This window comes from Nansenia antarctica (assembly GCF_963989245.1).
Source record: "Nansenia antarctica genome assembly, chromosome: 7".
NCBI lineage: Eukaryota > Metazoa > Chordata > Actinopteri > Argentiniformes > Microstomatidae > Nansenia > Nansenia antarctica.
The window spans coordinates 58446220-58458719 of NC_137677.1; the positions used below are offsets into that span (position 1 = coordinate 58446220).

At 42.6% G+C, this 12500-nt stretch overlaps 1 protein-coding gene across 1 annotated transcript in view; it reads left to right on the forward strand.

Moving 5' to 3' along the window:
* sh3bp4 (SH3-domain binding protein 4) overlaps positions 1-1021 on the forward strand; it is a gene marked incomplete at its 5' end in the record, with an annotated part of 17170 nt that extends 16149 nt beyond the window's left edge. The window contains one exon of the mRNA XM_080537341.1: positions 598-1021. Coding sequence (XP_080393467.1) covers positions 598-822 — 225 coding nt within the window. The 3' untranslated portion in view covers positions 823-1021. The remainder of the gene's footprint in view (positions 1-597) is intronic.
* Positions 1022-12500: the final 11479 nt, after the last annotated feature.

Consider the following 12500-nt stretch of genomic DNA (forward strand, 5'->3'; position numbering starts at 1 on the left):
GTTCTGCTCTTACAAATAGTCATTATGAGTAAACTGAGTTAGCTAGCTAGGTACCGTTGTACTGTCTCATCCAGCCAGTCTATCTCATCTCGAGCAAAGAAAAAGGCCTTCCTCTGGCCACTCTTCTTGAGCACTACAGGGCGTTAGCCAGCTAACCTCAGGAGTGGGGCATGTGCAGGAGAAGCTCCGTTGGATTTAAAGTGACAGACACAAAAACAGCCGGGCGAGAAAAGGACTGGAACAGAGGGGTATACACAGGCATGCTAGAATACCTTTAATCTGAGTGGTATTTTCAACAAAACACTTTGAAAACACCTGTGTTGAATGTTTTGGGGACCCCAGAGACATACATTAACTTGTGGGAAAGGAGCATAATAGGTTTCCTTTAATGTACTTAATGTATTCAATGCCTTTAATGCACTTAATGTACTCAATGCCGTTAATGCACTTAATGATCTTAATGGTACAAATATTGTCACTTCAATTTTATACGCTTTTTAATGGTCAACACTAAATGCTTTTTTCTTCTTCTCTCTCTCTCTCTCTCGTTCTCTTTCTCTCTCTCTCTCTGTCTCTCTCTCTCTCTGTCTCTCTCAGGCCATGTGGAAGCCAGCCTACGACTTCTTGTTGACGTGGGCGGCCCAGATCGGGGACAGTTACAGGGACGTGATCCAGGAGCTCCACATGGGTCTGGACAAGATGAAGAGTCCCATCACCAAGCGCTGGAAACACCTGACCGGCACGCTCATCCTGGTCAACTGTCTGGACGCGCTCCGGAGCTCCGCCTTCAGCCCCGCCCCTCAGGACGACTGTGCCATCTAAGACTGACATCGCCCTGCCCCTGCATTTGCATATCCACCTGTTGCATATCCACCTTCACATAGAAATACACGGTGTAGAACACACCTGCCTCTCTGATATGCAGACCGCAGTATCATATCAGCTCATACCACTTCTATAGCCTCAACGTTCAGTGTGCTGCACTCCCCTGAACACAACCCAGCTGTCTGCACCCCCCCCCTCGCCGACCCCACCCCCACACACACACACACACACCACTTCATACTAAACTGCCTTCACCCCCCCCCCCCCCCCCCCAGGAGGGCATTGTTAGTCTGCCCCCCTTCGTGTGGCCACCAGCCAAACCACAATATGCTGTGTTCTCAGTATTCACAAAGACTATTTTAATCAATCCCTGTTGTCCTGCGCATAGTATGTATTTTTTTACTCTCAAATAATGGCACAGCATTTTTTTAAAAGACACTTTGACACCTTCTCGTTGTAAACCTGTGGAAAATACACTTTTGAACATAACGGTATCTTTGTTACAGTTAGCCCTTGTCACGTGTGTCAAAACCAGCTAAATATATGTTTATTTATAAGCATTGGAATTGTTAGTTAAAAAACGCACTCTAAATGTTCAGGGTTTCCTCTTACTGTGGTCCATTTTATTTCAACGTTTCTGTTCGGGAAAATGTTATTACCGAGAACTGAGCTTCAAACTCACCGATGAGCTTTTATGTGCTTTTATTGCATTTCTTTTTTCATTTTCTTTTTTTTATTACCTTCTTTCTTTCTGCTTCACTCACCTAACTCCTTCTGACTCTGGCCTTGCCGTTTCCTGTTTTTCTACCTTTTTCTCAATATTTTATACCAAAGCTTGTCAAACATTAATACAGCTCTATAGTATATACACACACACACACACACGCACACACTCGCACACACACACAAACACACACACAGACGGCCTAGTTCAATGTCAAACCACTGTTGTTACAATGCCAACTCTGTGTTAGCCTCTGGATATGCTGTGCTCCTGTATTGTATGTGTCGTATTCAGTGCTGAGTACTGTATAGCTCCATATTAAGTGGAGCATTGGCATACAGACTTATGCATCCTTTTTTGTGACTGCATACTTTTGTGGAAAGAATAAATAAAATGTAAATATTTGTACACATACTTCACATGGTGATGGATTGGTATTATTGCCATCGTCCTGGTTTCTCTTCATCACAGATTGCGTTCAATTTCCCTACACAATCGCACACATGCAGACAAACAGAAAGTCATGTTAGCCTGATAGAAGATTGCAGGATATTTATTATCCGAAAACAAGTGACAGGCTGTTATGTTGAATATATAATCAGCGTTGTGTTTGTGCAGACCACCCAACAAAATCACACAGCTTTGTATTTTCTGGTAAGTACAAAGGAGCTGTGCTGGCAGCGGGACATAGTCAAGAGAGAGAGAGAGAGAGAGAGAGAGAGAGAGAGAGAGAGAGAGAGAGTAAGACACAGTGAACACAGAAAAAGAGAGGTGGGTGAGGACAAAGTGAAGATAGAGAAAGTGAGAGAGAGGATGAGAACAAAGTCAAGATTGAGAGAGAGACAGACAGAAAGTGAGGGAGGTCAAAACAGACAGGAGAGAAACAAGGCTAAAACAGCAAGAGATTAAGAGACCAATGGGGGAGAGGGAGGAGGAGGGATGTGGACGTTTCAGACTGGATGACCTCCAGCAGCCTGCTTGCTTATCTGCTTTCTGCATTGCTAAGCACTCCCCATCACTCAATACGTCTGATGTTGAAACCATCAAACTGTTTACAGCTCCAGCAAAACCTCGCCAAGGGAGGGTCTAGGTCTCTCTCTCTCTCTCTCGCTTCCTCCCTCCCTCCCCCTCTATCTGCACCATAAAAGCAGGCAGGCTTTAATTAAATACACAGATTAATGGAGAAGAAAAAAATCCAAAAGGACTGGAATTAATTACAGCAGAATATGGGCAGACATGCGTCAAATCCCTGCTCTGAGTGTCAGTAATGAGCTTTCCCATGGGGAAATGGGCAGGGAGGAAAAACACTGCTTGGCACCACACATGCAGACTCACTCTCACTCACACACTCACACACACACACACACACACGCACACACACACACTCTCACACACACACACACACACTCACACACTCACACACTCACACACACACACACACACACACTCACACACTCACACACACACACACACACACACACAGCAACCTTCTCTAGTTGTTTTCAAAGTGTGTGTTCAGTCAGGGATCATCCGAACAATGATGGGACTGTTGTGAAGTGTAACTTGGGGTCAAACTTGGTGTTTTGATAATTTGCCATGTCACGTGTCCAACACAATGATCTCTAGCCACTAGTTTCCGGGGCCAGGATTAAGCCTTTTCCTGGACTAAAGACTAATTTAAAGTGTGTTTAGTCTAGAAGAATGCTAGGCTTAATCTGTGTCTGGGAAATCGCCCCCTGGTTTTCAGTTAAGATTAGTCTGTTACTCCTTTTTCACCAAGGCAGTTTGAGGGCTGGTTCGGAGCTGGTGCCTAATCTCGAACCAGTTCTTCGTGTTTCGACAGCAAAAGAACCGGTGTTCTGCCAATTAATGCACATCTGAATAGGTAGCATAAATTGGCAGAACACTCTTTGCTCAACTTGTGAACCTTCTATGAACCAGTTTGCTTTTCCGCGTGCTAGAGAGCCATGTCATTATGTCACTGTAGGCTATGTCTCCGCTATGTTACATCCCTTGCATTAGGCTTCAGTTCCTCGACATTGCAGCGACAAGAAAAAAAACTAAAGTGGCAATAGTTATAAAAAGACAAATAAGACAAGAGACAAATTGAGCAATACAATAGTAGTAATAAAAAAAATATTTATAATTATAGTATGAGTATTGCATTAGGTGGCAGTGGATGGAAGAGGTAGTTTTTAAATAAAGTGACAACTTTATCAACATTAACATCTTAAAACATGAAGATTTAAAAAAAAAAATGTGTAACTTAGTTTGTCTGCAGTCATGTCTTCTTCTGGACGGCGATTACGTTCAAGAAAAAAGGTAATTTCCTAACACGTTTTGATTATTATTAACACTGAAGGTAAAATGTTAATGTTAGCCCTTGTTGTAAGCTAGCTCGCTAGGTCGATATAGCTAGTTACCTAGCATCGACTACGCTGTTGTCGATCATATTGCAGTTAAACATATCGAATACATTAATCATATACCGATTTCTATTTTGGTTGGTCACGATAATCCCGCCCCCATTCCCTGAGCTAAATTGGTTCTAGACCAGCCAAGTATTGGTGCCACTCTGTAACCAGTTTTCCTGACCCAGAGCCGATGTTCTGCCAAAATATGCTGCATGCGCACAACCCACAATCTTGGGCTCTGTGTCCGCACCCATAAATCTATGCAACCTTTTTGGCTGATGGTGAGCAATATCTTACAAATATTTTTTTCATTGCGCCTTTTGACCTGTAAGCATATAAATATCTGCATGTACACGCTGGCTGTGCTGCAGAATGTAGAAGTTAGATGATAATGGCGTGCAGAGTGTTATCCTGAGAGAGTGTTACCCATTGCAAAGGACTCCACGTATGAAACCCATACTTTGAAAAGTACCGGTATATCCCAGATAATATGTTTGAACGGAAGGCAGAGGTGACCAGCATGTATGTACTGAAGAATCCCAGGAACAGCTTCAGGTATGCATCCCCAGAAGAAATCAAAGCCTCAGTGGGCCTCCATTTGGCTATGGGAGTAATGGAATTGTCTCGAGTTTGCATGTACTGGGACTCTTCAGATATAACTTGAGCCGTGACAGGTTTTGCTGCGCTCAAACAGACTAGCTGGAGATAAGCATGAGACAGGTTCAGCTGCGCTCAAACAGACTAGCTGGAGACAAGGATGTCTTATTTTCTTTTTTTTTTCTGAGTGGGGCAGTCCCACTCATATTTTTCTTTTTAATGACAGATATAGTAGAGAATATGACAGGAAGGATGGGTGAGAGAGAAGGGATGACATGCAGGATATGTCCACGGCTGGAATCGAACCGGGAGCCCTGCGGTACATGGTCAGCGCTTAATCCACTACGCCACCTAAGCGCCCCGACAAGGATGTCTACTATAAAGTGCGCCCACTCTATGACTCCATTCGGAAAACGCTGGTTATAGAGCTCTCATTGGAAGAAAACCTGTGCATTGATGAACGGATTGTGCCATTCAGAGGAGCACGATCTGTGAAGCAGTAAGTGAAAGGACAGCCAAAACTCATGGGGCGTGAAGATTTTCTTTCTCTGTGGCAAAAGTGGCCTTGCCTATGATTTCATCCTCTACCAAGGTGCTACTACTGAGCTTTCTGAACAGCGCAAGAAGCGAATGGGGCCTGCAGTGATTCTTCACCTCGGCCACGGAATCTGTGATGCCAACCACAAGCGCGACATGGATAATTAATTCACAACCTACAATGTGTTGGAGGTGCTGGTTGAGAAGAAAATTCATGCAGCTGGAACAGCACAGGCCTGCCGTTTCACAAAACCTCCTCTTACAGATGATAAGGCGATATAGAAAGAGGAGAAGAGGAATTATGACCAGGTCGCAAGCAGCATCGATGGGAAAATTGCTCTGGTCAAATAGTTTGATAACCGCCCTGCCCTGCTGACCTCCATCTTTGTTGGGGTGGGAAACACAGATGAAGTGGTGAGATGGGACAAGAAAAAATGTATGTGAAGATCAACCGACCTGAAGTTGTGAAGAAATACAACAAATCCATGGGTGGCGATCTCTTTGACCAGCTGATAGCACTCTACCGCACAGATAATGATTTGCAAGGCATTCTGGGATTTCGCATTAACCCTCCGTTTGTAACTTATTTCGGAGTGTGCATCTTAAAAACCTCAATTTGGAGTGCTATGTATGTAGCTCTACCACTTGGCCCTATCCCTACATAAAAACAAGATTTGGGACACCCCTACCCTACACGTGAACGCGCAAAACAGAGGGGTAGAGATAAAATGGAGGGCCAAGGGGTGAATTGGGATTGGGCCTTAATGTTGCCTTTGGTGAGCTAGCTATAACCAGGTTATCTAGAGTCTGGTGAATAGCTACATATCTATTTCATTTTAATAGTCTTGTGTGTGGCTGTGGTGGTTTAGTTAGTCTTTTGCCTTTTTGATATTAGCTTTTATAATATTGTTTTCACTCAGGAATGCAGGAGATTGACCTGGTTGGGTAATTGAACAATATTAAAATCCTTGTGTTCTGAAGGCTGTGAGTAATTGTGTTAGTTCAAATGCATGGGGGTTTGCTGTACTACTTTAATGAACTCAGATTTCATTCATAGAGTCAATATGGAGGAAAGGAGCTATCTGCATTGTCATGCAGGCTTAATACTGAGCCAGACAGTATGGGTGATGGTGAGTTGTACATGTATGTGCTGTTGTATTAAGTAAACAGAGGGAGGTCAGAATGACAGACAGCAGGCAGGACCTAGCAGCAAAGAGGAGAGTTAGAAAGGAGATTCCACTCAAAGATGTATGCCGTCATACCAGATTTATTTAGGCAAATAGTACTTTCAGAAACCGATAGAATGCACAACGATCATACCCTAACTGTTCTCAACTAATTATGTGTAACAGCTTTAGCACTAGGACCCAGCGGTGAGAGGAAGGAGTACATCTGACTCATTCCCTGCTCCTGATTGTTTGGGAACCACCTGGTTACTCAGCCAAACTTTTTCACTGATGCTTCAGGCATTGGTTACCAGAATATCACAGTATATTTTAATTCAAACCTTTCACACACAATGTTGGACAAATGACCAGGTTATAGAAATAGTCAATTTTTAAGCCTTAGTGTTAATGTATTTCCCACAGACCTAGTTGTGGCTGGTGTGGAAGGATTGGTGCTCCTGTTTGTTGAGAAACCACATGGTCACTCAGACAATCTTTTTTTTACTGATGCTTCAGGCATGGTTTTCCAGAGTCTTATGGTATGTTCCTTTCTGTTGGGAAACCACATTCTTAAATGTTTTGTCATAAATAATGCCTTTGTGATTTTAAAGGTTTGAAGAGTGGTATAAGGTACAGAGAGCAGAGCCTGGGGGTCTCAGAATAGAATAGAATGGTATGCACCTATTCCATTGATATGGCAGAATTTCCTCTTGTTAATTTAATGTAAATTATGTAATATTAATATTGTGCTTTTTACAGGAGGTCCAGTCTACCTGGTCCGAGCCATTGTTTTTTTGTGTAATTGTGGTTTTGCCTTGCAGTGTTTTTAGGGCAGTTTTACATTTGTGTGGTGGCCTGGGAAAACCCTTCACATGGTGGCATTTTGACATTTTCATTTTTTTATATTTCCATAAATTAGATAACTGGTTGAATGACTGAGATAGCCCTTTATTTTAAAAAGTTATGAGCATTTTAATGTAGCATGTCAAAAAAAGTGAAAGGGGAGAAATCCTCCCCTTTCTCCTCCGGGTCGGGGGAGGAGCCTATGCAGATCGGCCGGTCTCGTTTGTCTGCTTGTGATGCGGTGGTAGTTGATTGATTGATTGATTGAAAACTTTATTAGAAGATTTGCAGAAGTAGGTACATGAAAGTACATATTACATACAAGGTCAACTAACAGGATAAAAACCCAAGAAAGGCACTGGCTTATTTCAATTGGGGTCCTTGATTCTCAATTCATCGTTACATGTAAGACAGACAAAAAAACTAGTACTATCTACAAGATAATACAGACAAATAACTAGTACTATCTACAAGATAAACATACATCCATCATGGGAAGAACAATACAACAAAACATAAGGTATGTACAGCGGGTAGGACAGGTGGGGACATACACCACAGGTGGGGGCGGGGGACAAAACACAAAGTATGTACAGTGGGTAGTTCGGGTCTTTTAATCTGATTTTTGATTTAGAGGGTCCAGTTACGGATTGCAGCCTCCTGTAAATGTTTTTTGAGAGTGGTTTTGAAGGTGGGCAGTGTTTTGCACTCCTTTAAGATTATAGGAAGGGCGTTCCACATTTTTACTGCATAGTTTGCAAACGAGTTTAACCCCTTGTTTGTGGTGCAACGCGGTTGAACGTGGTTCGTGGAGCTTCCTCTGGTATTGTATGTGTGGACGTTGTTCACTTTTTGGAAGTATGTTGACAGGTACTTGGGTGTCTTTGTGGTGTAGCGTATCTTGAAGACCAGGCCCAGTGCAAGCTGCTGCACTCTGTCAACTACTCGTAGCCAATCAAGGCTCAAAAAATGAGCAGCGGTTAGATGTGTCCTAGGGTTGAGGCCTAGCAGAAGCCTAACCAGTTTATTTTGGGCTGTCTGGGCTGTCTAGTCTGCTCGCCTCGTCGGTATGCGAGGGACAGATCCATTTGTGTGTCTTCTAGTTAAGATTTTATTACTTTATGCTTATTGTGAGCATCAGTAAACTGGCAATAACACAGGGGGAAGTATCGTCTCTCCTTTCGCTCATGTGTGCGTGCGTGAATGAGACACGTTCAACGTGATGTTGTTTCGCTAGCAAACTACCCGCCACAAAAACATCAAAATAAGTACTTTCTCTTTTGTTTTCTTAAAATGTTTATTCACCATAATGTAGTATGGAGTTCAAAGTACTAGAATACCACATAATATCAAAATCGCCAAAATCGCGATTTCCATCTATATTTGCTCTTTGCCACGAACGAACGCCAGCGACATCCGACGGGTTTTCCCAGGCCACCACACATTTTGTTTCTTTTTGGGGCCATCCTTTGGTCATCGTGCACATAGATAAAATATACTATCCCAGACTGGTGATCGTAGGGCAGACGTGCTCCCTTACTCACTCACCCCGTTTGCTATGTTTGAGCACTAGAGGCTGATTACTGTGTGCTGTCATACTTAGATCACTTGGTTGATGCCTGTCATCATACTTATAGGGCTTTCACACCGGCAAAGAACCGTGCCGGTTCGCGTTTGGGAACCTCCGAACGTTTGGCGCTGTCTGTTGGCAGCGAACGTTGGCGCTGTCTGTTGGCAGCGAACGTTGGCGCTCCGAACGCCAGACAGCGCCAACGTTCGGAGGTTTCCGAACGCGAACCGGCACGGTTCTTTGCCGGTGTGAAAGCCCTATCAGTGTGCTGTGTATTACCAACTCAGAACCCCTAGCTTTTTTGCTAGAGAGCTACTACACTGTGCTGGTATGCTCCCCTAAATAACGGATCACATCTGTGCCTGCCTTCAAGGGTAAGATCCAACCACGGGTCCCCCTCTTCTCCTTCTAGTAGCCCCCTGTGCTCTTGTCCTGCTATAGGCCCACACCTTTTTATAGTGTTTCTTGTTTTTCCATTCTTGCTATCTGTTTTTTTATATTGTAATAAAGTACTCATATTCTTTGATACACCAGCCTCTGGTCCAGTTCATTTAGGACTGGTCCTAGCAGGGAGCTTAGCCTTAACAAAACCGAGGGTCCCTCACCCCTTCAGTGCGAGGGTGGCATTGTCAAATAGTTATTATTGCCATTACCTAGTTATTACCAAGGTATTACACTTGTATGAGTTGCACATTTTGCCAGTATGCCACATATGCTAGGACTTTTTGAAGTGTTGGCTACTGATAGTAAAGAAAGCATTACACCTTCACAGTTGTCTTACCCTAATGCTCCCCCCCAAAGGTCTTATGCTAGTCACCTTACTTACAATATGAAGTCCTACTGATTGGCCCTAAAGCAAAGAGGGATATGCTGCTTAATAATCTGGGGAAACTGACATCATGGATTAAACCTGAGGCTACAAGTCTAGGTGTTATTTTCGACTCAGACCTAAGCTTCAAGTCCCATATTAACAAGGTGACGAAAACATCGTTCTTTCACCTTAGAAACATTGCTAAAGTAAGACCACTTATAAACCAAAAAGATGCTGAAAAACTGATTCATGCCTTTGTCTCAAGCCGGCTCGATTACTGTAACGCACTTTTTACTGGCCTTCCTAAAAAAAACGACTGCAAGACTTCAGCTCATTCAAAACTCTGCAGCTCGACTTCTAACTAGAACCAAGAGGAGAGAGCACATTACTCCGGTCCTAGCTACTCTGCACTAGCTGCCAGTAACATGTAGGGTTGACTTTAAGGTCCTCCTCCTTATATACAAAGCCCTTAATGGGCGAGGCCCAAAGTACATTGCTAATTCCCTTGCCAATTATGTGCCCTCAAGAACACTAAGATCATCTATCGCAGGTTTATTAGAGGTTCCCAGCAACAGTCAGAAGAAGATCGGGAGCGCAGCCTTTGCCAACTATGCCCCAAAGCTTTGGAACACATTACCTTTAGAGATCAGGGAAGCCAGCTCACTAAATATTTTTAAAAGAAAGCTAAAAACGCACTTCTTCAATATAGCCTTCAACTAGTTTATCTGCACCTGCCTACTGCTCATTTGCCAGCTACTGCACTTTAAATGTTTTTATCAACTAGCCCTTTTTTTAAATGTATTTTTCTTGTATTTTCTTTACCTTTTACTGTGTAAGGTAGGGAGATGACCATAGAGCGGTCTTACATATTTTCAGTCATGGATTGTTAAATGTTCTGAAGGCTCTCTTAAAAGCTCCATGAAGTCTGCAGGGTGCCTTATTGGAAAATAAAATAAAGCCCAGTCTTAAATATTATTTTTAAGGCAAGTGGTAGTAAATATTTTCATAGGCAAAAGACTTAAAGCTCCATGAAGTCTGCGGGGCGCCTTATTGGAAAATAAAATAAAGCCTATCAACATCTTTCTGAAGGTCAAAGGAGCTGAGATCGTCCACCATCACATGATTAATTCATTCATGATGTGTGGTACATGCCCCATAAGCTGGTGTAATGGATTTGATTAATCATCATCTCCAGACTACAGACTTTACATCAAATAAGCAAGATACTGTAAGGATTGTAAGACTTCAGTTCACTGAAGCATGCGCCTGTGCTGTATTGTGTTCCCTTTACGCCCTGGGAAATTGTTTTTGTCATCCCTATATTCTTACAGTATGCATAGAGTGAGTAGTGATATAATATAAAATGATTCTGTAGTGGGAGCATTATTTGATATCAAAATGTGCTACCCCTGAAATTTTAAATAACAATGTTATAGTAGAGTATCAAATTATGCTCCCCATATTCTCACCAGTATACATGGACTGAGTAGTGGTGTAATATAAAATGATTCTGTAGTAGGGGCATTATTTGATAGAGGATATTTGTCTATCGAAATACGCTATCCCTGAAACCTTAAATAAATGTGTTATAATAGAGTATCAGAATATGCTCCCCATATTCTTACAGTACACTTAACCCTGTTTGTAATCAAAACACATGAATAACCATGCCATAATACTGTGAGAATTATACATTTATGGGATGTACACAACTGGAAATGGAAACACATATGGTAGCATTTTTTTTGATAGGGCAGCCCAAATCAAATCAATAGACTCTAATCGATTTACGGTAGCATTTTCTGACAAAGCGACACTAGACACTAGAACTAGGTTTGCGTTGGTGGATAGGAGGTGTGATTTGGGTTCCATTTGAATATGTTTTAAGCATACAGTGTTCCACAGTTTAGGCAGTTACTCTCAACTCCACAGTCTTGTACCTGTGGTGGTTTGATGGAAATCCATAGTTTGTATCCATCTTGTGCATTCAAAAATCTAAGCGAGGAAAACATCATTCACTACTTGTTCTATACTGACTCATAGTGGCTGTACACCCAGTCCTGGTTGGAGATGACGGATATGTGAGCCCTCATTAATGCTATCTGTGGCCCTCTTACTTTCCTCATGGCAGTGAAGGCTATTTCCATAGCTCTGATCTTCATTTGATCCTTTATGGGGAACCAGACGGGAAACACTAGAAATCAAAGAGCACAGAATTCGCAGATTTTATACAGGAGCTGACAAATAAATACATCTGTTCTCATCAAATAGGCTCCATCGGATCTTGATCTAAATCAAGTGTTAGTGAGCTGGTTTCCTCCTCCCACAAAGTGATCTGACATTTTATGAGTGGAAAAAAACGACATTTCAGCACATCTGCACAGCATGATGTAGAGAGAAAGGACATTGATTTAGAAATAGAAATAAATCCGAGAGGTTAATCCGAAATGGATCCTAGAAAAGTGTCTCCCTGGCTATTTGTGACCAGTAGACCATTTCAAATGTCTGCCGGGGACGTCCTCCTCACATCCATCACTACTCCTCACACTCCCCAACACTGCGTTAGAAGACTTCTAATGTTCATCTTCAATAGGCTCCCGGAGACATAACGGTGATATCCGTGACCATAAATAGTGACATTTTGATTCTGCATTATGGCTCAAATGGTGAACTTCGTATTAACATGTTCATCATAAATCATTTGCCATATGAAAGTTCAATACACTGCCAGTGACAACATTATTTCAGCTCTTGTCTAAACGAGAGCTATAGACCACAGAGGTAGCTTTATGTCCTCTTCTGAAAATGAAAAACCCAATGTGATTTGAGGTCAGGCTCTGGGTGATCCACTGCAGCTCAGGGTGCTGCAGACTTGTGGTTGGTGGAGGTAGACATCGGAGGAAGGGGTTATGGAACGGAATGGGGAATGGCATCAAACACACATGGTTGATACTATTCCTCACTCCATTCCGAGTATTAGACTGAGCCCGTCCTCCGATTTCTTTCTCCACCA